A 26,638-nucleotide genomic window follows, 5' to 3' on the forward strand; every position below is an offset into this window, starting at 1 on the left:
TTTGGAAAATTGGTTGTTAGAAAAATTTCTAAACTTAGTCATCAAAATGAAGTGCTAGAACTGTTATCACACTGTGTTAGCTAGTAGAAAACAAATGGAAACTATGATAGTAGACTGAACATACTTTGTGGTTAGTAAGAATTGAATTGGTTGCTGTTATGTTTGCTATCCATGCTAATTATTCTCCCTAATGTGATGCAGGTTGGGCTTCTTGATGTCGTCATTGATATGCGTACGTTATTTTGGCTTGAATGAAAATGTTTATGGTAGATGTGTAAGTTGAGATTACATTGCTGGTTATTGGTTAGAAAAATATTCTCTGTTATGTCAACATGCTAAGTTAGATTGTTGTTAAAGGCTTTTATATGTGAACGTTGATAAGGGAGCGATGCTCGACAAAACGTAAATCTATGTATCAATTACTTGCAGAATGATCCATGGTTTGCGTATCAAAGATGGAAAAGCTTCATATGTTTCCCGCTTCGTGAAAACTTCTCGTTTTAAACAAGAAGAATTTTAATGGCTCTAAATTTATGAAGGTATATAAAAAAAGTAAAAGTATAGAAGCTTGGCGAAGAGTATACTAGTGAATGATTGAATGCTTGTTTTACAGTTGCACAAGATAAATGTTTTTTCTTGTTTGCTATTTTCAGATTGGAGATCTCAAAGGTCTATTTGGACTGTTGATGGTTAACATGCAAATGTTAAGAGCTAAATTGAAAATATTCGACGTTTCTTATGGACACGGAACAGGTAATCTGTGTTACGAAACCTTTGTTTTTAACTTGGAAATTGGAAAAGTTAGGTCTAGTATATGGATGTGAAGATATGAATCTAACTTGTGCTCAGACTCTCATGTTTACCAGCTAATACAGCTCTTGTATATCACCATCAGAAGCTTCTAGCACTCTCCGAAGGAGACAAACCTTGTGAGTACTTTTCCTTTCTGCTTCTAGCACTCTCATAGTTGTATCACAGTCTTTGACTAGCGATAATTGTATTTACTTATTCTACTACGGCACTGAAGTAGTCTCATTTTAAATTTTGCAGATGCTATTAAAATTTTAGAAGACGGTGATTTGCAGACACTTGGCATGCTAGATTATGACAAGAGATTAGGCCATAACTTCACTGCCCATCCAAAAGTTGACCCATTTACTGGTGAAGCAATATTGAAATAAGCGATGAAGCTGAAAGATTTAATGGAAAAGTAATTCCAATTTCCAACAAATAACTTTCCTATATGCAGGGGAGATGTTTACACTTGGATATTCACATACAGCACCATATGTCACATACAGGGTAATATCAAAGGATGGTTTTATGCAAGATCCTGTTCCAATAACAATATCAGACCCCGTTTTGATGCATGACTTTGCCATCAGAGAATTATTCAATATTTACGGACCTTCCTCTGTACTTTAGGCCAAAGGTAGTTCATATGATCTAGCTAAAGATTAGTTTGTTAGTAATATCACTTGATGGAAATTAAATGAATCTTGAATTGTTGATTGAAATGTATTATTTCAGGAAATGGTGAAGAATAAGACCTTGATATTCTCATTTGATTCAACCAAGAAAGCTCGTTTTGGTGTCTTACCTTGGTATGCTAAGGATGAGAAGCAATATCAGATGGTTTGAACTACCAAATTGCTTCATTTTCCACAATGGTATGTTTGCTTGCTTTGTTTCTCCTTAATATAATATGTTGATTGATATTCTATAATGATCATTTGTAAAATCCAATGATTGTGAAATTGAATTTCCTGATGATTTAAAAAAAAAAAGCGAGGCCGATATATTTCCTCATTCATTTGATTTTCGATTCATAGTAATGTCAAATTTGAAAACACCTTTCAGTAACATGCAAATCACTTCAAAATAGAATAGCAGCAATGTATCACAATTTAAAGTTAGTAAAAAAAAGCTTCAATTTATGCTGTAAATTATTTAATTCTGACGAATGTGTCCATTTTCATCTTTTATTTGACTCATATTCCCCCTGGCCAATGCTTGGGAAGAGGATGATGAAATTGTTTTGATCACGTGCCGCATGGAGAATATAAATTTGGACATGGCCAGCGGGGCTGTCAAGGAAAAGCTTTATATTTCTTAGTGTTGCATAGAACACCACATATTTCTTAGTGCTTGACAAACTCCGGCATGACGGTGATTTCTACCTGGTTATTTATCCTTTGTGATTCGGCTAATTCTTTGTATTTTTCTCTCTTGGAAGTTGTAAATGTAGTGTCATGCAGTATCTATAAGAACAACCAAGGTTTTAGAATATCTCTCTTTGAGTGAGGGATTTCTATCTTCGTTCCTAAATGCAATGCATCGAGCTTGGTACTTGCTCTGTAGCTAAAATTGCCTTTGTTAACCCATGTTATCGTGCACATGTTTGTTCACTGTGGTTTCTCTTTGTGCTTACTTACAGTGCCATTAGCAGGATATATGGTCTTTGGAAGCTTTGGGATTTATATAAGCAATCTCTATTCAAGATGAAATTTTTTGGATATCTCTTTGCGACATGATTTCACCAGGAGCTATTACTGTGTGTGATTTTTGTAAGAATCTCATCTGCTAAATTGAGCTCTGTTTAGTAAACGGCGTGACGAGCCTTTCGTCATGGTTGACTTAGTTCTTCATTTAGTTCCTAGAGGGTTAACTGATACTTATTTGGTAATGTCATATAATGTGATTCAACAGCAATCGGCTGTCTTCAAAATGCCATTGGTAAGGGAAAAGGTCTATATTATATCATTTCATATATTTTTATGTTTTAGTGGAGTATTAATTGCCGGTAAAAAGTGAGATTCGATTAAACTGCTTTTTTTCCTAGTTCTCGTCTTCTATTATGTGGTTATACACACCATTGTGATTTGTTTTTGATTTTTTTTAAAGAGATGGAGCCTTTGAAGTTGAAGTTGCGTCTAGAGTTTTTTGGAGTACACCGGAAACTTAAGGCTAAAATTCAAGATCAAGAAGTAGGCATCCCAACTATCAGAGACTTTCTTGCACGGGTGAACAAGATGTTCGTTGACGATGACGAAGACAAACGTACTAAAAGAGAAGAGCATTGGCTATAAGAAATATTTCTTAAGAAAAGAGAAGATGTACATTTATATTCCTGGGAGCTTTGGCAACCACTCTGGTGGTAACATTGAGATGTTATCCATTCTTCCATCTTTATTTGACATTAATTTCAGTGTTCAAATTTTGTAATGATAACAAAACATACATACTTGAATCATAGATATTAGTTTCTTACTTCCTTCCATCTTTGTGGATTATGGACACGAACTGAGAACAACTCCAGGATAGATAAATCAAACGTCTTTATTTTTTGGTATTTGTCACAGTAAAATTTATATCTATACATGTATCATTTTGGGTTGAGTAATGCATGTGTTTGGATTGCAGTCTGAATTTGGATATATTGGAGATGACGGAGGTGCCAAGGAGACGTGAATCATGATGTTTGGCTGGCTGAGATGTAATTTGAACAATTTTCTATCCTTCCTTCTAATTCTTCTATGAAAGTTTGTCCTTAGATTTTTAGAATTTCTCATTATCCTGGGGATAACTTTTTTTGGTAGAATTAACCGACGAGTCGGGGAGGACCATTATGCTGCCAAGCTCTCCTTCAAGAGATTTAACATTGTTGTATGTCTAGGACTGGGAGATTTCACACTGTTGCATACTTAGGACCGGGTTCAAACGAGGACTTCTGGTTAAGCTGGAAGATTCCCTTACCATATCAACTAGGGATAATCTTTTTTACGTACATGTATCTGAGGAACTTGAGGAACTTGAGTTATAGTCTGACTTAGCATATAGGATTATTTGTATCATTTTTGTGTGGATATGTTTCATGATTTTTGATAATTGAGAGACACATTTAATCTGTTTTACAGCAAGTTAAGAGGAATTAGAGTCTACCCGTAGACAAATCAAATTTCTTTCGTGAGTCTTGATACAATGGACATGGACAGAGAACAACTCCAGGATAGATCCGACATTCTTCTTTGTTTTATTTTTCTAGTATTTGTTACGGTAAAATATATATGTAATGTACATGTTTCATTTGGTATGAGACCTGAATTATCACGTTTGGCTGGTTGGGTTGCATTTTCTCTGGCTGGGTTGTATATTCTGTTGCTGTGCTTAATTTGGTGATCTAAACTTAGATTTGAATATTTTTGCATCATTCCTTCTGATTCTTCTATGCATGCTAGTGTTTCTTCAGGTAATGAAGCTTTTGTGTGTGTCTATACGTCAAGCTTTTGTGTGTGTCTACACGAGGAACATGATGTTATAGTCTGACGTAGCATACAATACAAGATTATGGAATTACTTTTTTCCCTTCCCAAGCTGAGGAGTTTTTTACAAGATATGTGCTGTTTGTTATGATGATTGGTTGGTTGGGAGAACTTAACTTTGTTTGGATAGGTTTTCTATAATCTTTTGTTAAGATGTTTTTATTTGTGATTTATGATGATTATGATTATGATTCATACTCCTAAAAGGATATCCTCTCTGTTTCATTGGCCCAAAGACTCTTGTCTTTTGTATTTTGCATTTTGTGCATTTGATGATTCATGGGAGAGAGTAATGAGGTAATGCTGTTTTTTGTATTTTGCAGAAGGAATACAAGTATTAGGAGAGCTTCAGTATTTATGCTATTGTAGTACATCTGCACCTCTTTCTTGGCTAAATCAAGATGTGTCTGCTTTTCTCAAAGTGTAGACATCAAGAGTTTCACACAAGGTCTTGTTTTCTCATTTCTATGCCAGTTCCTTCTGGACGTCATATGGAATATTTACTGTGAAAACTAATTAGATGATTTTATTTTGTATATTTTATGATTCATGGGAGAGAGTAATGAGGTAATGCTGTTTTTTTGTATTTTGCAGAAGAAATACATGTATTAGGAGAGCTTTAGTATTTATGCTTATGTAGTACATCTGCACCTCTTTCTTGGCTAAATTGAGACGTGTCTGCTTTTCTCAAAGTGTAGACATCAAGAACTTCAAATAATCTCCTCTCTTTAATCTTCTTTAAAGATCTGTGAGAATTTTTACATAATTATTTTGACGATTGCGACACATCCAATCCGTTTTGCAGTTAGTTCAGTGGTCTTGATTATTAGAGTCTCCCGATTGACGAATCAAATTTCTTCCATGAGTCTTATACAATTGACATGAACAGAGAACAACTCCAGGATAGATAAATCAAAATTCTTCATTAAGTCTTTATCTTTAGTATTTGTCACAGTAAATATATCTATACATGTATCATTTGGTATGAGTACAAGTAAAGTAATGCATGTGTTTAGTTTACGGTCTGAATTTGGAGATGAGTGCCCCTGCGGTGTGAACTAATTAACGAGGCATCATGTTTGGCTGGCTGAATATTTGGCTGCTATCCTTAATTTGGTGATCTAAACATAGATTTGAACATTTCTACACCATACCTTCTAATTCTTCTATTATGCAAGTTTGTGCTTAGATTTTCACACTCTCTCATTCATCCTGGGGTTATCTTTTTTTTCTTACAAGATGATGTTGATTTTTGTATTTCTTCACGTAATGAAGCTTTTGTACATGTCTATACACAAGGAACTTAGGTTAAAGTCTGAATTAGAATACAAGATTATGGAATTACTTTTTTTCTTTTCCCAAGTTGAGGATTTCATTACAAGATACGAGTTTGTTATGGTGATTGGTTGGTTGGGGAGAAATTAACTTTTGTGCTGCATTCTTCTATTATGATGTTTTTATTTGTGATTAATGATGATTATGATGCATTGCAGTTGCCCAAAGACTCTTTTGTATTAGGATGAAACCAAAATTATCATTACATGGTCTCTCGAGTTGGATGGAAATTTGTTCCAATGAATCCTCATCTTTTGTTGGCAATGTTCATACTTTGTTGCTATGCCCTATTTTGGTCATCTCTACTAATACTATTCACATTTCAATCTTAATTTAACTTTGATACTCAACATCTCCTTTTGTAAGATCCTTAGTCTTTTATCTGGATGTTGACACTTGTGGCAGGCGTAGGTTCACATTCTAGCTGCAGGCAGAGAGGTCCTCTAATGGCGTGTCTTGTTTTAGTTGAAGGCATACAAGAAACCATACCATATTCTAGAATACATTTCTATCTCGAGGATAAGGAATTCTGCAGGTTTTTTGCATATTTTTGTTTTGTTGATTTTCCACTTTCTTCGTTACAATTTCTTTTTTTCTTATTCATTTTTATTCTTGCATATCTGATATATAAGGCTAAAGCTGAATTTTTCTTCCATATGGGTGTCCCTCACAGAATCTGCAATTGGTGCAAGAACCTGGCACAAGTGGAGCCTAATTGAGCACAAGAGGCTGCAATTGGTTTTTGTTGTTGTTGTTGTACTTTTAGTTAGTGATCTCTACTATGACTATTAATTCTTCATGTTTCTTTGTATATATTAAGATCTTATTTTCTCGCTATCTTCGTGAGTTCCCTGTAGGCGTCACATGGAATATGTATTGTGAAAACTGCTTAGATGATTGTCGCGGACATTCTACTGGATGTTTCATGGGAGAGAAGCTATGAAACTAAAAATCATCTCTCCCATATGGGTATCCCTCATAGAGTCTGCAACTGGAGCAAGAACATGACTTTCATCTGGTGATCTCTACTATGACTATCGATTCTTCATGTTTACTTGTATATATTAAGATCTTGTTTTCACGATTTCTTGGTGAGCTTCAGGTAGGCGTCACATGGAATATGTACTGTGGGAACCGCTTAGATGAATGTCTTGGACATTTTGCTTGATTCATTGGAGAAAGGCTATGAATTTCGTGGAATTTGAACCTTTGCATTTAACAGGTCAATTTTTTTTGTTAAATATACACTTGATTTGGAATATAGGCGTCCTATGCAAGTGTATTAAAGAAATGTTAATTTTTGTGTTTTGCAGAAGGAGGGCTTCAGTATTTGTGGTTATGTAGTACATGTCCATCTCTTTCTTGACTAAGATGTGTCTGTTTTTCTATATTTTTCTTTTTTCTGTTGTGTTTATTTATTATTTATGATTATGATACTCCTCATAAGAAGTTATCCTCTTCGTTACAGTTGGCCGGCCAAAGGACTCCTTTATATTTAGAGGAGACCGAAGCTGTGTCATTTCATATGAGTACATGTCATTGCAAATTGGATGGGAAATTTGTTCCAATGAATCATCATCTTTTTGTAGGTTGTGGTGCATCATCTTTGTTTGATTTGATACTTAGCCTCTACTTTTGGCAGATCATTTGAGTTTTCAGCTGTGGATGTTACAGCGGTGATAGCCTAGAAATGTAGGTTAGCTTTGAAACCCATGGTAGGCATAATAGGTTCACATACTTTGCATTCTGCTTTGTGATAAAACATGAGATTTCTTTCTTGCATATAACACATAATCCGCAAATGGCTACTGTTGTATTTCATAATGATGCAAATGGCTACTGTTCTATTTTTTCAGCATAATGAGCATGATTTTCTGTAGATTTAGTAATTTGGAATAGCTTGGTGAAATCACTTTATTCCTGCGACCTGTCATTTGGTTTGGAGAATTTGGAACTGCCTTTGTTAACTAATGTTATCATGCACATGTTTGTTCACCATGGTTTCTCTTTGTGCTTACTTACAATGCTATTAGCAGAATATATGGGATTTATGTTTATTCAGGATGAAAGATTTTGGATAGCTTGTTGTGACATGATTTCATAAGGAGGTATTGCTGTATGTGATTTTTATAAGAATCTCCTATGCTAAATTGAGCTCTGTTCAGTAAACGGCTTTACCCCTAATCATATATTAGGCAGGAGCCTTACTTCATGGTTGGCCTAGTTCTTCATTTAGTTTCATGGCTTATCCTAGAGTGTTAACTGATGTTTATTTGATATTGTCATAGAATGTGATTCAACGGACGTTTTTAAAATGCCACTGGTAAGGGAAGGCCAAAGCGGCGTTAAATTATCTCATTTCTATATTATCTCATTTCATATATTTTTATGTCTTGGAGTACTAAGTGCTGGTAAAAAAAGGGATTCGGTTAAGCTGCGTTTTTTACTAGATCTCCGTCATCTATTCAATTGCTTTTTTGACTGAGTTCTCGATGTGGTTATACACACCACTGTGATTTGTTTTTGAATTTTTTTTAAAGAGATGGAGCAAGGCGTTTGGAGTTTTGTGAAGTATGCGGAAGTTTTAAGAGTTGTCGAAGGCCTATACTTGTGCATCAAATTGGAGATAAGGCTAAAATTCAAGATCAAGAAGTAGGCATCCCAGCTATCTGAGATTTGTGCAGGTAAGGTTAAATTTTGTGGTATACATTTTCATATTTGTTTGTCTGTTATTAGATAAATACATTATCATATAGAACAAATGAAGAGATGATAAGAGTAAGATAGTTCACATGGCAACAAGTAGCATTCCAGATGGCACATCAACACCTAATTTGCATGCAACATAAATGGTGGAATAAAATCTTGGACATCGAGGAGGCAAAACATCAACTCATGTTTTCACTACCAATGATTCTTACAAAATTATTATACTACTCAATCACTATGGTTTCTTTCATGATTGTTGGTCACTTCGGTGAGGTTGAGTTAGCTGGTGCTACTCTTGTCTACTCATGGTTTGGTGTCACTGCTGGCGCTGTTACGGTACTTTTCAATTTTTGTATTATTTTTTTTTCCATTTCCATAGATGTTGATATGAACAATGAATTCCTATATGCTTTCATTAATTAAATACAGCCAATAAAGAACATTAGATATAATGCTATTAAATAACTTCAACTTATGCTATAAACACTTAATTAAATACAACCATATTGCTTAGAGTTATAGCCTAAGTAGAATTTATAAAATTTGGATAGTTTTCATTTTACAAGTAGGTTTTAAGGTTATATTAAGAGTTAATACTTGTGCATCAAATTTTAAGTTTTAAGAGTTGTCGAAGGCCTAGTGCATCAAATTGGAGATAAGGCTAAAATTCAAGATCAAGAAGTCGCCATCCCAGCTGTCTGAGACTAGTGCATCAAATTGGAGGTAAGTTTAATTTTGTGATATACATTTTCATATTTGCTTGTCTGTTAATAGATAAAAAAATGTTTATAAAAGTTAAATAAGGACTAACACAGTTGTTTGGTTTATTCAATGACCATCTTTTAGATGAAAAGAAGTAACGTAGAGAAGATGTACATTTATTTTGGTATTTGGAATAATTGTCCTCTAATGGTGTGTAATGTTTTAGTTGGAAGCACATACAAGAAATCTTACCTAATTCTAGAGAACATCTCTATCCCAAGGATAAGGAATTCTGCAGTTTTTTTTTTCTCCATATTTTTTGTTTTGTTGATTTTCCACTTTCTTTGTTGTAATTTATTTTATCTTTTTACATTTTTATTCTTTGCATTTGTACTAAAACTAAAAATCCTCTCCTATATGGGTATCCCTTGGTGAATCTGCAACTGGTGATCTCTACTCTACTATTAGGGGAGCCTAATTGAGCAGAAGAGATTGCAATTGGTTGTGTTGTTGTACTTTCATATGGTGATCTCTACTCTACTATTAATTCTTCGTGTTTCCTTGTATATATTACACTCTTTTTTTCTTGATTTCTTTGCGAGTTCCCTGAACGTGTCACACGGAATATGTACAATGAAAACTTCTTAGATATTTATGGAGGACATTTTGCTTGATGTTTCATAGAAGAGAGACTATAAAACTATAATCTGCAACAGATGCAAGAACTTGGCAAAAAGGGGAGTCTAATTGAGTACAAGAGACTGCAGTTGGTTGTTGTACTTTAATCTGATGATCTCTTCTAAGGTCTTTTTATCTCATTTCTTTGTGAGTTCCTTGTAGAGGTCATATTATTGTGAAAATTGATTAGATGATTGTTGTGGACACTTTGCTAGATGATTCATGGGAGAGAGGCTATGAATGTATAGTGGAATTGGAACCTTTGCATTTAAATGGTCATTTTTTCCTTGAATGTACGTTTGAATTTTGCATTTTGTACATTTGATGATTCATGGGATTACAAGTACTTTGCATTTAATGCTGTTTTTCGTATTTTGCAGAAGGATTACAAGTACTAGGAGAGCTTCAGTTTTTATGCTTATGTAGTACATCTGCACCTCTTTCTTGGCTAAATTGAGACGTGTCTGCTTTTCTCAAAGTGTAGACTTCAAGAACTTCACACAATCACACCACTCTTTAATCTTCTCTTAAGGATCCGTGAGAGTTTTACATAATCAATTTGGTTACGCAGAAGACCCTCATTCGTGACGCAGATTCAGTCGTAGCCGCGCGATGAAGCATTTGTTGAAGTTTGTGCGTTGCGGTAGTTGATATGAACCGAAAGACTGAACCCACAAAGACGTAAAGGATTCGGCATCCGATATTCCACTTTCGATCGGACTTCGGTTCTCTGCGCGTGTGGAACGGGTTCACAATGAAGCCGAAAAACTAACCGGTGTCGGAGCTCCGATGCACAAAGGTAATGACTTCCTTCCTCCGTTCTCTTTCTGCTTCTAATTTAAGTCTCTGCTTCTTCTTCTTCTGCCGCCAATTCAGTTGTGTTCTTGTGCTTTTGTTCGTTTTCAGAATGGGGAATTGGTTGAGGATTCAATTACCAAAGTTGGGTCTCCTTTTGATTCTGGTTCCTTCCATTCTTCTTGCAGGTTGGATTTTGAATCCATTGCTTAGCATTTGGTACGTACAAGACTTGCATACTTCTGTTAGTGATGATGATGAAGCTTTGGGCGGTGAAGATTTTGTTTGGTTATGGAGGTGTTGAAGTTCTTGCAGAAGTAGGTTATGGTGAAGAAGATGGAAGAATTGCAGGGTTTCGGTTGAGAGTCGGATGAAGGTTGAGGACTCGATTGAAGGTGATGAAGAATGGAATTAGAGAGTGAAGGTGAAGGATGAGAAGGTTGAAGGTTGAAACAAATGAAAATCCCCCCTACTGCTAACAGAAGGTGAGCTTTTATAACCTTCACTCCCTGAAAACGGTTTAGAAATTTCTTTCATGAAGTAATTTTTGTTTGTTAGAGTTTGTTAGAAATCGGTTAAAATGCGGTTAGGACTTCAATGTTAGTCACTGTCATGTATTGGTGGTTAGGGAAGTGTTATGTTTGTTAAGTTAGTTGGCTGTTATTTTCTGTTAGAAGATTAGTTGATTCAGTTAGAGACTTTTGTTATGGTTTAAAAGTAAGTTGTTAGTGAAAAGTTAATAAAATGTTGGGGAGTTAGTTATGTTTAGAAAACCAAATGAGCCCTGTTGCATTGTGTTGAATTATTTTCCTTGTTAACTTTGTATTGATGTGTGAAAGTGAAATCCATTCCTATGTTAAAACTTGTAGGGTGGATATCTACCAACAATTACTTCTATGATGCACTATGGTGACTGAGTCGAATGCCGCATTGACGATGAATAGTATCTAGCAGCTGGTTTGATGCCGAACTGCAGTAAACTGGACAGAAGCTGGACGGGCCAAACTGGAGTAAACTTTAAAGTATGTGATTTTTTGGAAAATTGGTTGTTAGAAAAAATTCTAAACTTAGTCATCAAAATGAAGTGCTAGAACTGTTATCACACTTTGTTAGCTAGTAGAAAACAAATGGAAACTATGATAGTAGACTGAACATACTTTGTGGTTAGTAAGAATTGAATTGGTTGCTGTTATGTTTGCTATCCATGCTAATTATTCTCCCTAATGTGATGCAGGTTGGGCTTCTTGATGTCGTCATTGATATGCGTACGTTATTTTGGCTTGAATGAAAATGTTTATGGTAGATGTGTAAGTTGAGATTACATTGCTGGTTATTGGTTAGAAAAATATTCTCTGTTATGTCAACATGCTAAGTTAGATTGTTGTTAAAGGCTTTTATATGTGAACGTTGATAAGGGAGCGATGCTCGACAAAACGCAAATCTATGTATCAATTACTTGCAGAATGATCCATGGTTTGCGTATCAAAGATGGAAAAGCTTCATATGTTTCCCGCTTCGTGAAAACTTCTCGTTTTAAACAAGAAGAATACTTTAATGGCTCTAAATTTATGAAGGTATATAAAAAAAGTAAAAGTATAGAAGCTTGGCGAAGAGTATACTAGTGAATGATTGAATGCTTGTTTTGCAGTTGCACAAGATAAATGTTTTTTCTTGTTTGCTATTTTCAGATTGGAGATCTCAAAGGTCTATTTGGACTGTTGATGGTTAACATGCAAATGTTAAGAGCTAAATTGAAAATATTCGACGTTTCTTATGGACACGGAACAGGTAATCTGTGTTACGAAACCTTTGTTTTTAACTTGGAAATTGGAAAAGTTAGGTCTAGTATATGGATGTGAAGATATGAATCTAACTTGTGCTCATACTCTCATGTTTACCAGCTAATACAGCTCTTGTATATCACCATCAGAAGCTTCTAGCACTCTCAGAAGGAGACAAACCTTGTGAGTACTTTTCCTTTCTGCTTCTAGCACTCTCATAGTTGTATCACAGTCTTTGACTAGCGATAATTGTATTTACTTATTCTACTACGGCACTGAAGTAGTCTCATTTTAAATTTTGCAGATGCTATTAAAATTTTAGAAGACGGTGATTTGCAGACACTTGGCATGCTAGATTATGACAAGAGATTAGGCCATAACTTCACTGCCCATCCAAAAGTTGACCCATTTACTGGTGAAGCAATATTGAAATAAGCGATGAAGCTGAAAGATTTAATGGAAAAGTAATTCCAATTTCCAACAAATAACTTTCCTATATGCAGGGGAGATGTTTACACTTGGATATTCACATACAGCACCATATGTCACATACAGGGTAATATCAAAGGATGGTTTTATGCAAGATCCTGTTCCAATAACAATATCAGACCCCGTTTTGATGCATGACTTTGCCATCAGAGAATTATTCAATATTTACGGACCTTCCTCTGTACTTTAGGCCAAAGGTAGTTCATATGATCTGGCTAAAGATTAGTTTGTTAGTAATATCACTTGATGGAAATTAAATGAATCTTGAATTGTTGATTGAAATGTATTATTTCAGGAAATGGTGAAGAATAATACCTTGATATTCTCATTTGATTCAACCAAGAAAGCTCGTTTTGGTGTCTTACCTCGGTATGCTAAGGATGAGAAGCATATCAGATGGTTTGAACTACCAAATTGCTTCATTTTCCACAATGGTATGTTTGCTTGCTTTGTTTCTCCTTAATATAATATGTTGATTGATATTCTATAATGATCATTTGTAAAATCCAATGATTGTGAAATTGAAGTTCCTGATGATTTAAAAAAAAAAAGCGAGGCCGATATATTTCCTCATTCATTTGATTTTCGATTCATAGTAATGTCAAATTTGAAAACACCTTTCAGTAACATGCAAATCACTTCAAAATAGAATAGCAGCAATGTATCACAATTTAAAGTTAGTAAAAAAAAGCTTCAATTTATGCTGTAAATTATTTAATTCTGACGAATGTGTCCATTTTCATCTTTTATTTGACTCATTTTCCCCCTAGCCAATGCTTGGGAAGAGGATGATGAAATTGTTTTGATCACGTGCCGCATGGAGAATATAAATTTGGACATGGCCAGCGGGGCTGTCAAGGAAAAGCTTTATATTTCTTAGTGTTGCATAGAACACCACATATTTCTTAGTGCTTGACAAACTCCGGCATGACGGTGATTTCTACCTGGTTATTTATCCTTTGTGCTTCGGCTAATTCTTTGTATTTTTCTCTCTTGGAAGTTGTAAATGTAGTGTCATGCAGTATCTATAAGAACAACCAAGGTTTTAGAATATCTCTCTTTGAGTGAGGGATTTCTATCTTCGTTCCTAAATGCAATGCATCGAGCTTGGTACTTGCTCTGTAGCTAAAATTGCCTTTGTTAACCCATGTTATCGTGCACATGTTTGTTCACTGTGGTTTCTCTTTGTGCTTACTTACAGTGCCATTAGCAGGATATATGGTCTTTGGAAGCTTTGGGATTTATATAAGCAATCTCTATTCAAGATGAAGTTTTTTGGATATCTCTTTGCGACATGATTTCACCAGGAGCTATTACTGTGTGTGATTTTTGTAAGAATCTCATCTGCTAAATTGAGCTCTGTTTAGTAAACGGCGTGACGAGCCTTTCGTCATGGTTGACTTAGTTCTTCATTTAGTTCCTAGAGGGTTAAGTGATACTTACTTGGTAATGTCATATAATGTGATTCAACAGCAATCGGCTGTCTTCAAAATGCCATTGGTAAGGGAAAAGGTCTATATTATATCATTTCATATATTTTTATGTTTTAGTGGAGTATTAATTGCCTGTAAAAAGTGAGATTCGATTAAACTGCTTTTTTTCCTAGTTCTCGTCTTCTATTATGTGGTTATACACACCATTGTGATTTGTTTTTGATTTTTTTTAAAGAGATGGAGCCTTTGAAGTTGAAGCTGCGTCTAGAGTTTTTTGAAGTACACCGGAAAGTTAAGGCTAAAATTCAAGATCAAGAAGTAGGCATCCCAACTATCAGAGACTTTCTTGCACGGGTGAACAAGATGTTCGTTGAAGATGACGAAGACAAACGTACTAAAAGAGAAGAGCATTGGCTATAAGAAATATTTCTTAAGAAAAGAGAAGATGTACATTTATATTCTTGGGAGCTTTGGCAACCACTCTGGTGGTAACATTGAGATGTTATCCATTCTTCCATCTTTATTTGACATTAATTTCAGTGTTCAAATTTTGTAATGATAACAAAACATACATACTTGAATCATAGATATTAGTTTCTTACTTCCTTCCATCTTTGTGGGTTATGGACAGAGAACAACTCCAGGATAGATCCGACATTCTTCTTTGTTTTGTTTTTCTAGTATTTGTCACGGTAAAATATATATGTAATGTACATGTTTCATTTGGTATGAGACCTGAATTATCACGTTTGGCTGGCTGGGTTGCATTTTCTCTGGCTGGGTTGTATATTCTGTTGCTGTGCTTACTTTGGTGATCTAAACTTAGATTTGAATATTTTTGCATCATTCCTTCTGATTCTTCTATGCATGCTAGTGTTTCTTCAGGTAATGAAGCTTTTGTGCGTGTCTATACGTCAAGCTTTTGTGTGTGTCTACACGAGGAACCTGATGTTATAGTCTGACGTAGCATACAATACAAGATTATGGAATTACTTTTTTCCCTTCCCAAGCTGAGGAGTTTTTTACAAGATATGTGCTGCTTGTTATGATGATTGGCTGGTTGGGAGAACTTAACTTTGTTTGGATAGGTTTTCTATAATCTTTTGTTAAGATGTTTTTATTTGTGATTTATGATGATTATGATTATGATTCATACTCCTAAAAGGATATCCTCTCTGTTTCATTGGCCCAAAGACTCTTGTCTTTTGTATTTTGCATTTTGTGCATTTGATGATTCATGGGAGAGAGTAATGAGGTAATGCTGTTTTTTGTATTTTGCAGACGGAATACAAGTATTAGGAGAGCTTCAGTATTTATGCTATTGTAGTACATCTGCACCTCTTTCTTGGCTAAATCAAGACGTGTCTGCTTTTCTCAAAGTGTAGACATCAAGAGCTTCACACAAGGTCTTGTTTTCTCATTTCTATGCCAGTTCCTTCTGGACGTCATATGGAATATTTACTGTGAAAACTAATTAGATGATTTTATTTTGTACATTTTATGATTCATGGGAGAGAGTAATGAGGTAATGCTGTTTTTTTGTATTTTGCAGAAGAAATACAGGTATTAGGAGAGCTTTAGCATTTATGCTTATGTAGTACATCTGCACCTCTTTCTTGGCTAAATTGAGACGTGTCTGCTTTTCTCAAAGTGTAGACATCAAGAACTTCAAATAATCTCCTCTCTTTAATCTTCTTTAAAGATCTGTGAGAATTTTTACATAATTATTTTGACGATTGCGACACATCCAATATGTTTTGCAGTTAGTTTAGTGGTCTTGATTATTAGAGTCTCCCGATTGACGAATCAAATTTCTTCCATGAGTCTTATACAATTGACATGAACAGAGAACAACTCCAGGATAGATAAATCAAAATTCTTCATTAAGTCTTTATCTTTAGTATTTGTCACAGTAAATATATCTATACATGTATCATTTGGTATGAGTACAAGTAAAGTAGGCATGTGTTTAGTTTACGGTCTGAATTTGGAGATGAGTGCCCCTGCGGTGTGAACTAATTAACAAGGCATCATGTTTGGCTGGCTGAATATTTGGCTGCTATCCTTAATTTGGTGATCTAAACATAGATTTGAACATTTCTACACCATACCTTCTAATTCTTCTATTATGCAAGTTTGTGCTTAGATTTTCACACTCTCTCATTCATTCTGGGGTTATCTTTTTTTTCTTACAAGATGATGTTGATTTTTGTATTTCTTCACGTAATGAAGCTTTTGTACATGTCTATACACAAGGAACTTAGGTTATAGTCTGAATTAGAATACAAGATTATGGAATTACTTTTTTTCTTTTCCCAAGTTGAGGATTTCATTACAAGATACGAGTTTGTTATGGTGATTGGTTGGTTGGGGAGAAATTAACTTTTGTGCTGCATTCTTCTATTATGATGTTTTTATTGGTGATTAATGATGATTATGATACATTGCAGTTGCCCAAAGACTCTTTTGTTTTAGGATGAAACCAAAATTATCATTACATGGTCTCTCGAGTTGGATGGAAATTTGTTCCAATGAATCCTCATCTTTTGTTGGCAATGTTCATACTTTGTTGCTATGCCCTATTTTGGTCATCTCTACTAATACTATTCACATTTCAATCTTAATTTAACTTTGATACTCAACATCTCCTTTTGTAAGATCCTTAGTCTTTTATCTGGATGTTGACACTTGTGGCAGGCGTAGGTTCACATTCTAGCTGCAGGCAGAGAGGTCCTCTAATGGCGTGTCTTGTTTTAGTTGAAGGCATACAAGAAACCATACCATATTCTAGAATACATTTCTATCTCGAGGATAAGGAATTCTGCAGGTTTTTTGCATCTTTTTGTTTTGTTGATTTTCCACTTTCTTCGTTACAATTTCTTTTTTTCTTATTCATTTTTATTCTTGCATATCTGATATATAAGGCTAAAGCTGAATTTTTCTTCCATATGGGTGTCCCTCACAGAATCTGCAATTGGTGCAAGAACCTGGCATAAGTGGAGCCTAATTGAGCACAAGAGGCTGCAATTGGTTTTTGTTGTTGTTGTTGTACTTTTAGTTAGTGATATCTACTATGACTATTAATTCTTCATGTTTCTTTGTATATATTAAGATCTTATTTTCTCGCTATCTTCGTGAGTTCCCTGTAGGCGTCACATGGAATATGTATTGTGAAAACTGCTTAGATGATTGTCGCGGACATTCTACTGGATGTTTCATGGGAGAGAAGCTATGAAACTAAAAATCATCTCTCCCATATGGGTATCCCTCATAGAGTCTGCAACTGGAGCAAGAACATGACTTTCATCTGGTGATCTCTACTATGACTATCGATTCTTCATGTTTACTTGTATATATTAAGATCTTGTTTTCACGATTTCTTGGTGAGCTTCAGGTAGGCGTCACATGGAATATGTACTGTGGGAACCGCTTAGATGAATGTCTTGGACATTTTGCTTGATTCATTGGAGAAAGGCTTTGAATTTCGTGGAATTTGAACCTTTGCATTTAACAGGTCAATTTTTTTTGTTAAATATACACTTGATTTGGAATATAGGCGTCCTATGCAAGTGTATTGAAGAAATGTTAATTTTTGTGTTTTGCAGAAGGAGGGCTTCAGTATTTGTGGTTATGTAGTACATGTCCATCTTTTTCTTGACTAAGATGTGTCTGTTTTTCTATATTTTTCTTTTTTCTGTTGTGTTTATTTATTATTTATGATTATGATACTCCTCATAAGAAGTTATCCTCTTCGTTACAGTTGGCCGGCCAAAGGACTCCTCTATATTTAGAGGAGACCGAAGCTGTGTCATTTCATATGAGTACATGTCATTGCAAATTGGATGGGAAATTTGTTCCAATGAATCATCATCTTTTTGTAGGTTGTGGTGCATCATCTTTGTTTGATTTGATACTTAGCCTCTACTTTTGGCAGATCATTTGAGTTTTCAGCTGTGGATGTTACAGCGGTGATAGCCTAGAAATGTAGGTTAGCTTTGAAACCCATGGTAGGCATAATAGGTTCACATACTTTGCATTCTGCTTTGTGATAAAACATGAGATTTCTTTCTTGCATAGAACACATAATCCGCAAATGGCTACTGTTGTATTTCATAATGATGCAAATGGCTACTGTTCTATTTTTTCAGCATAATGAGCATGATTTTCTGTAGATTTAGTAATTTGGAATAGCTTGGTGAAATCACTTTATTCCTGCGACCTGTCATTTGGTTTGGAGAATTTGGAACTGCCTTTGTTAACTAATGTTATCATGCACATGTTTGTTCACCATGGTTTCTCTTTGTGCTTACTTACAATGCTATTAGCAGAATATATGGGATTTATGTTTATTCAGGATGAAAGATTTTGGATAGCTTGTTGTGACATGATTTCATAAGGAGGTATTACTGTATGTGATTTTTATAAGAATCTCCTATGCTAAATTGAGCTCTGTTCAGTAAACGGCTTTACCCCTAATCATATATTAGGCAAGAGCCTTCTTCATGGTTGGCCTAGTTCTTCATTTAGTTTCATGGCTTATCCTAGAGTGTTAACTGATGTTTATTTGATATTGTCATAGAATGTGATTCAACGGACGTTTTTAAAATGGCACTGGTAAGGGAAGGCCAAAGCGGCGTTAAATTATCTCATTTCTATATTATCTCATTTCATATATTTTTATGTCTTGGAGTACTAAGTGCTGGTAAAAAAAGGGATTCGGTTAAGCTGCGTTTTTTACTAGATCTCCGTCATCTATTCAATTGCTTTTTTGACTGAGTTCTCGATGTGGTTATACACACCACTGTGATTTGTTTTTGAATTTTTTTAAAGAGATGGAGCAAGGCGTTTGGAGTTTTGTGAAGTATGCGGAAGTTTTAAGAGTTGTCGAAGGCCTATACTTGTGCATCAAATTGGAGATAAGGCTAAAATTCAAGATCAAGAAGTAGGCATCCCAGCTATCTGAGATTTGTGCAGGTAAGGTTAAATTTTGTGGTATACATTTTCATATTTGTTTGTCTGTTATTAGATAAATAGATTATCATATAGAACAAATGAAGAGATGATAAGAGTAAGATAGTTCACATGGCAACAAGTAGCATTCCAGATGGCACATCAACACCTAATTTGCATGCAACATAAATGGTGGAATAAATCTTGGACATCGAGGAGGCAAAACATCAACTCATGTTTTCACTACCAATGATTCTTACAAAATTATTATACTACTCAATCACTATGGTTTCTTTAATGATTGTTGGTCACTTCGGTGAGGTTGAGTTAGCTGGTGCTACTCTTGTCTACTCATGGTTTGGTGTCACTGCTGGCGCTGTTACGGTACTTTTCAATTTTTGTATTTTTTTTTTCCATTTCCATAGATGTTGATATGAACAATGAATTCCTATATGCTTTCATTAATTAAATACAGCCAATAAAGAACATTAGATATAATGCTATTAAATAACTTCAACTTATGCTATAAACACTTAATTAAATACAACCATATTGCTTAGAGTTATAGCCTAAGTAGAATTTATAAAATTTGGATAGTTTTCATTTTACAAGTAGGTTTTAAGGTTATATTAAGAGTTAATACTTGTGCATCAAATTTTAAGTTTTAAGAGTTGTCGAAGGCCTAGTGCATCAAATTGGAGATAAGGCTAAAATTCAAGATCAAGAAGTCGCCATCCCAGCTGTCTGAGACTAGTGCATCAAATTGGAGGTAAGTTTAATTTTGTGATATACATTTTCATATTTGCTTGTCTGTTAATAGATAAAAAAATGTTTATAAAAGTTAAATAAGGACTAACACAGTTGTTTGGTTTATTCAATGACCATCTTTTAGATGAAAAGATGTAACGTAGAGAAGATGTACATTTATTTTGGTATTTGGAATAATTGTCCTCTAATGGTGTGTAATGTTTTAGTTGGAAGCACATACAAGAAATCTTACCTAATTCTAGAGAACATCTCTATCCCAAGGATAAGGAATTCTGCAGTTTTTTTTTTCTCCATATTTTTTGTTTTGTTGATTTGCCACTTTCTTTGTTGTAATTTATTTTATCTTTTTACATTTTTATTCTTTGCATTTGTACTAAAACTAAAAATCCTCTCCTATATGGGTATCCCTTGGTGAATCTGCAACTGGTGATCTCTACTCTACTATTAGGGGAGCCTAATTGAGCAGAAGAGATTGCAATTGGTTGTGTTGTTGTACTTTCATATGGTGATCTCTACTCTACTATTAATTCTTCGTGTTTCCTTGTATATATTACACTCTTTTTTTCTTGATTTCTTTGCGAGTTCCCTGAACGTGTCACACGGAATATGTACAATGAAAACTTCTTAGATATTTATGGAGGACATTTTGCTTGATGTTTCATAGAAGAGAGACTATAAAACTATAATCTGCAACAGATGCAAGAACTTGGCAAAAAGGGGAGTCTAATTGAGTACAAGAGACTGCAGTTGGTTGTTGTACTTTAATCTGATGATCTCTTCTAAGGTCTTTTTATCTCATTTCTTTGTGAGTTCCTTGTAGAGGTCATATTATTGTGAAAATTGATTAGATGATTGTTGTGGACACTTTGCTACATGATTCATGGGAGAGAGGCTATGAATGTATAGTGGAATTGGAACCTTTGCATTTAAATGGTCATTTTTTCCTTGAATGTACGTTTGAATTTTGCATTTTGTACATTTGATGATTCATGGGATTACAAGTACTTTGCATTTAATGCTGTTTTTCGTATTTTGCAGAAGGATTACAAGTACTAGGAGAGCTTCAGTTTTTATGCTTATGTAGTACATCTGCACCTCTTTCTTGGCTAAATTGAGACGTGTCTGCTTTTCTCAAAGTGTAGACTTCAAGAACTTCACACAATCACACCACTCTTTAATCTTCTCTTAAGGATCCGTGAGAGTTTTACATAATCAATTTGGTTACGCAGAAGACCCTCATTCGTGACGCAGATTCAGTCGTAGCCGCGCGATGAAGCATTTGTTGAAGTTTGTGCGTTGCGGTAGTTGATATGAACCGAAAGACTGAACCCACAAAGACGTAAAGGATTCGGCATCCGATATTCCACTTTCGATCGGACTTCGGTTCTCTGCGCGTGTGGAACGGGTTCACAATGAAGCCGAAAAACTAACCGGTGTCGGAGCTCCGATGCACAAAGGTAATGACTTCCTTCCTCCGTTCTCTTTCTGCTTCTAATTTAAGTCTCTGCTTCTTCTTCTTCTGCCGCCAATTCAGTTGTGTTCTTGTGCTTTTGTTCGTTTTCAGAATGGGGAATTGGTTGAGGATTCAATTACCAAAGTTGGGTCTCCTTTTGATTCTGGTTCCTTCCATTCTTCTTGCAGGTTGGATTTTGAATCCATTGCTTAGCATTTGGTACGTACAAGACTTGCATACTTCTGTTAGTGATGATGATGAAGCTTTGGGCGGTGAAGATTTTGTTTGGTTATGGAGGTGTTGAAGTTCTTGCAGAAGTAGGTTATGGTGAAGAAGATGGAAGAATTGCAGGGTTTCGGTTGAGAGTCGGATGAAGGTTGAGGACTCGATTGAAGGTGATGAAGAATGGAATTAGAGAGTGAAGGTGAAGGATGAGAAGGTTGAAGGTTGAAACAAATGAAAATCCCCCCTACTGCTAACAGAAGGTGAGCTTTTATAACCTTCACTCCCTGAAAACGGTTTAGAAATTTCTTTCATGAAGTAATTTTTGTTTGTTAGAGTTTGTTAGAAATCGGTTAAAATGCGGTTAGGACTTCAATGTTAGTCACTGTCATGTATTGGTGGTTAGGGAAGTGTTATGTTTGTTAAGTTAGTTGGCTGTTATTTTCTGTTAGAAGATTAGTTGATTCAGTTAGAGACTTTTGTTATGGTTTAAAAGTAAGTTGTTAGTGAAAAGTTAATAAAATGTTGGGGAGTTAGTTATGTTTAGAAAACCAAATGAGCCCTGTTGCATTGTGTTGAATTATTTTCCTTGTTAACTTTGTATTGATGTGTGAAAGTGAAATCCATTCCTATGTTAAAACTTGTAGGGTGGATATCTACCAACAATTACTTCTATGATGCACTATGGTGACTGAGTCGAATGCCGCATTGACGATGAATAGTATCTAGCAGCTGGTTTGATGCCGAACTGCAGTAAACTGGACAGAAGCTGGACGGGCCAAACTGGAGTAAACTTTAAAGTATGTGATTTTTTGGAAAATTGGTTGTTAGAAAAAATTCTAAACTTAGTCATCAAAATGAAGTGCTAGAACTGTTATCACACTTTGTTAGCTAGTAGAAAACAAATGGAAACTATGATAGTAGACTGAACATACTTTGTGGTTAGTAAGAATTGAATTGGTTGCTGTTATGTTTGCTATCCATGCTAATTATTCTCCCTAATGTGATGCAGGTTGGGCTTCTTGATGTCGTCATTGATATGCGTACGTTATTTTGGCTTGAATGAAAATGTTTATGGTAGATGTGTAAGTTGAGATTACATTGCTGGTTATTGGTTAGAAAAATATTCTCTGTTATGTCAACATGCTAAGTTAGATTGTTGTTAAAGGCTTTTATATGTGAACGTTGATAAGGGAGCGATGCTCGACAAAACGCAAATCTATGTATCAATTACTTGCAGAATGATCCATGGTTTGCGTATCAAAGATGGAAAAGCTTCATATGTTTCCCGCTTCGTGAAAACTTCTCGTTTTAAACAAGAAGAATACTTTAATGGCTCTAAATTTATGAAGGTATATAAAAAAAGTAAAAGTATAGAAGCTTGGCGAAGAGTATACTAGTGAATGATTGAATGCTTGTTTTGCAGTTGCACAAGATAAATGTTTTTTCTTGTTTGCTATTTTCAGATTGGAGATCTCAAAGGTCTATTTGGACTGTTGATGGTTAACATGCAAATGTTAAGAGCTAAATTGAAAATATTCGACGTTTCTTATGGACACGGAACAGGTAATCTGTGTTACGAAACCTTTGTTTTTAACTTGGAAATTGGAAAAGTTAGGTCTAGTATATGGATGTGAAGATATGAATCTAACTTGTGCTCATACTCTCATGTTTACCAGCTAATACAGCTCTTGTATATCACCATCAGAAGCTTCTAGCACTCTCAGAAGGAGACAAACCTTGTGAGTACTTTTCCTTTCTGCTTCTAGCACTCTCATAGTTGTATCACAGTCTTTGACTAGCGATAATTGTATTTACTTATTCTACTACGGCACTGAAGTAGTCTCATTTTAAATTTTGCAGATGCTATTAAAATTTTAGAAGACGGTGATTTGCAGACACTTGGCATGCTAGATTATGACAAGAGATTAGGCCATAACTTCACTGCCCATCCAAAAGTTGACCCATTTACTGGTGAAGCAATATTGAAATAAGCGATGAAGCTGAAAGATTTAATGGAAAAGTAATTCCAATTTCCAACAAATAACTTTCCTATATGCAGGGGAGATGTTTACACTTGGATATTCACATACAGCACCATATGTCACATACAGGGTAATATCAAAGGATGGTTTTATGCAAGATCCTGTTCCAATAACAATATCAGACCCCGTTTTGATGCATGACTTTGCCATCAGAGAATTATTCAATATTTACGGACCTTCCTCTGTACTTTAGGCCAAAGGTAGTTCATATGATCTGGCTAAAGATTAGTTTGTTAGTAATATCACTTGATGGAAATTAAATGAATCTTGAATTGTTGATTGAAATGTATTTTTTCAGGAAATGGTGAAGAATAATACCTTGATATTCTCATTTGATTCAACCAAGAAAGCTCGTTTTGGTGTCTTACCTCGGTATGCTAAGGATGAGAAGCATATCAGATGGTTTGAACTACCAAATTGCTTCATTTTCCACAATGGTATGTTTGCTTGCTTTGTTTCTCCTTAATATAATATGTTGATTGATATTCTATAATGATCATTTGTAAAATCCAATGATTGTGAAATTGAAGTTCCTGATGATTTAAAAAAAAAAGCGAGGCCGATATATTTCCTCATTCATTTGATTTTCGATTCATAGTAATGTCAAATTTGAAAACACCTTTCAGTAACATGCAAATCACTTCAAAATAGAATAGCAGCAATGTATCACAATTTAAAGTTAGTAAAAAAAAGCTTCAATTTATGCTGTAAATTATTTAATTCTGACGAATGTGTCCATTTTCATCTTTTATTTGACTCATTTTCCCCCTAGCCAATGCTTGGGAAGAGGATGATGAAATTGTTTTGATCACGTGCCGCATGGAGAATATAAATTTGGACATGGCCAGCGGGGCTGTCAAGGAAAAGCTTTATATTTCTTAGTGTTGCATAGAACACCACATATTTCTTAGTGCTTGACAAACTCCGGCATGACGGTGATTTCTACCTGGTTATTTATCCTTTGTGCTTCGGCTAATTCTTTGTATTTTTCTCTCTTGGAAGTTGTAAATGTAGTGTCATGCAGTATCTATAAGAACAACCAAGGTTTTAGAATATCTCTCTTTGAGTGAGGGATTTCTATCTTCGTTCCTAAATGCAATGCATCGAGCTTGGTACTTGCTCTGTAGCTAAAATTGCCTTTGTTAACCCATGTTATCGTGCACATGTTTGTTCACTGTGGTTTCTCTTTGTGCTTACTTACAGTGCCATTAGCAGGATATATGGTCTTTGGAAGCTTTGGGATTTATATAAGCAATCTCTATTCAAGATGAAGTTTTTTGGATATCTCTTTGCGACATGATTTCACCAGGAGCTATTACTGTGTGTGATTTTTGTAAGAATCTCATCTGCTAAATTGAGCTCTGTTTAGTAAACGGCGTGACGAGCCTTTCGTCATGGTTGACTTAGTTCTTCATTTAGTTCCTAGAGGGTTAAGTGATACTTACTTGGTAATGTCATATAATGTGATTCAACAGCAATCGGCTGTCTTCAAAATGCCATTGGTAAGGGAAAAGGTCTATATTATATCATTTCATATATTTTTATGTTTTAGTGGAGTATTAATTGCCGGTAAAAAGTGAGATTCGATTAAACTGCTTTTTTTCCTAGTTCTCGTCTTCTATTATGTGGTTATACACACCATTGTGATTTGTTTTTGATTTTTTTTAAAGAGATGGAGCCTTTGAAGTTGAAGCTGCGTCTAGAGTTTTTTGAAGTACACCGGAAAGTTAAGGCTAAAATTCAAGATCAAGAAGTAGGCATCCCAACTATCAGAGACTTTCTTGCACGGGTGAACAAGATGTTCGTTGAAGATGACGAAGACAAACGTACTAAAAGAGAAGAGCATTGGCTATAAGAAATATTTCTTAAGAAAAGAGAAGATGTACATTTATATTCTTGGGAGCTTTGGCAACCACTCTGGTGGTAACATTGAGATGTTATCCATTCTTCCATCTTTATTTGACATTAATTTCAGTGTTCAAATTTTGTAATGATAACAAAACATACATACTTGAATCATAGATATTAGTTTCTTACTTCCTTCCATCTTTGTGGGTTATGGACAGAGAACAACTCCAGGATAGATCCGACATTCTTCTTTGTTTTGTTTTTCTAGTATTTGTCACGGTAAAATATATATGTAATGTACATGTTTCATTTGGTATGAGACCTGAATTATCACGTTTGGCTGGCTGGGTTGCATTTTCTCTGGCTGGGTTGTATATTCTGTTGCTGTGCTTACTTTGGTGATCTAAACTTAGATTTGAATATTTTTGCATCATTCCTTCTGATTCTTCTATGCATGCTAGTGTTTCTTCAGGTAATGAAGCTTTTGTGCGTGTCTATACGTCAAGCTTTTGTGTGTGTCTACACGAGGAACCTGATGTTATAGTCTGACGTAGCATACAATACAAGATTATGGAATTACTTTTTTCCCTTCCCAAGCTGAGGAGTTTTTTACAAGATATGTGCTGCTTGTTATGATGATTGGCTGGTTGGGAGAACTTAACTTTGTTTGGATAGGTTTTCTATAATCTTTTGTTAAGATGTTTTTATTTGTGATTTATGATGATTATGATTATGATTCATACTCCTAAAAGGATATCCTCTCTGTTTCATTGGCCCAAAGACTCTTGTCTTTTGTATTTTGCATTTTGTGCATTTGATGATTCATGGGAGAGAGTAATGAGGTAATGCTGTTTTTTGTATTTTGCAGAAGGAATACAAGTATTAGGAGAGCTTCAGTATTTATGCTATTGTAGTACATCTGCACCTCTTTCTTGGCTAAATCAAGACGTGTCTGCTTTTCTCAAAGTGTAGACATCAAGAGCTTCACACAAGGTCTTGTTTTCTCATTTCTATGCCAGTTCCTTCTGGACGTCATATGGAATATTTACTGTGAAAACTAATTAGATGATTTTATTTTGTACATTTTATGATTCATGGGAGAGAGTAA

At 35.0% G+C, this 26,638-nt stretch overlaps 2 protein-coding genes and 1 pseudogene across 3 annotated transcripts; all 3 read left to right on the top strand.

Annotated features, from left to right (window-relative positions):
• Window positions 1–533: 533 nt before the first annotated feature.
• On the top strand, window positions 534–3,089 carry LOC127104247 (carotenoid 9,10(9',10')-cleavage dioxygenase 1). The gene is made up of 8 exons (XM_051041440.1): window positions 534–539; window positions 654–753; window positions 867–929; window positions 1,051–1,161; window positions 1,250–1,416; window positions 1,531–1,635; window positions 2,710–2,803; window positions 2,905–3,089. The coding sequence occupies exons 1-8, from the start codon at window positions 534–536 to the stop codon at window positions 3,087–3,089; spliced, it is 831 nt and encodes a 276-aa protein (XP_050897397.1).
• Window positions 3,090–4,939: 1,850 nt separating this feature from the next.
• On the top strand, window positions 4,940–13,600 carry LOC127105698 (carotenoid 9,10(9',10')-cleavage dioxygenase 1-like). 2 transcript variants are annotated; one of them, XR_007795107.1, is made up of 12 exons: window positions 4,940–5,016; window positions 10,318–10,545; window positions 10,730–11,026; window positions 11,411–11,563; window positions 11,776–11,848; window positions 11,932–12,115; window positions 12,230–12,329; window positions 12,443–12,505; window positions 12,627–12,737; window positions 12,826–13,008; window positions 13,107–13,245; window positions 13,582–13,600. XR_007795107.1 is itself a non-coding variant. In XM_051042895.1 (11 exons), the coding sequence occupies exons 5-10, from the start codon at window positions 11,826–11,828 to the stop codon at window positions 12,999–13,001; spliced, it is 657 nt and encodes a 218-aa protein (XP_050898852.1). In that variant the 5' UTR covers window positions 4,940–5,016; window positions 10,318–10,545; window positions 10,730–11,026; window positions 11,411–11,563; window positions 11,776–11,825; the 3' UTR covers window positions 13,002–13,008; window positions 13,107–13,574. The 2 variants fall into 2 exon arrangements, 1 of the variants encoding a protein (XP_050898852.1); XM_051042895.1 differs by lacking the exon at window positions 13,582–13,600 and having other exon boundaries at window positions 13,107–13,574.
• On the top strand, window positions 5,056–25,726 carry LOC127105696 (carotenoid 9,10(9',10')-cleavage dioxygenase 1-like; annotated as a pseudogene).
• The last annotated feature ends 912 nt before the right edge of the window (window positions 25,727–26,638 follow it).

This window comes from Lathyrus oleraceus, chromosome 7, assembly GCF_024323335.1.
Source record: "Lathyrus oleraceus cultivar Zhongwan6 chromosome 7, CAAS_Psat_ZW6_1.0, whole genome shotgun sequence".
NCBI lineage: Eukaryota > Viridiplantae > Streptophyta > Magnoliopsida > Fabales > Fabaceae > Lathyrus > Lathyrus oleraceus.

Coding starts and splice junctions, on each gene's coding strand:
- LOC127104247 (XM_051041440.1), top strand. Junction 930..1,050: donor CTCCGAAGGAGACAAACCTT/GTGAGTACTTTT, acceptor TAAATTTTGCAG/ATGCTATTAAAATTTTAGAA. Junction 1,417..1,530: donor ATATTTACGGACCTTCCTCT/GTACTTTAGGCC, acceptor GTATTATTTCAG/GAAATGGTGAAGAATAAGAC.
- LOC127105698 (XM_051042895.1), top strand. CDS start 11,826: ATGAAAATGTTTATGGTAGATGT. Junction 11,849..11,931: donor AAAATGTTTATGGTAGATGT/GTAAGTTGAGAT, acceptor TTGTTGTTAAAG/GCTTTTATATGTGAACGTTG. Junction 12,738..12,825: donor AAAAGTTGACCCATTTACTG/GTGAAGCAATAT, acceptor TCCTATATGCAG/GGGAGATGTTTACACTTGGA.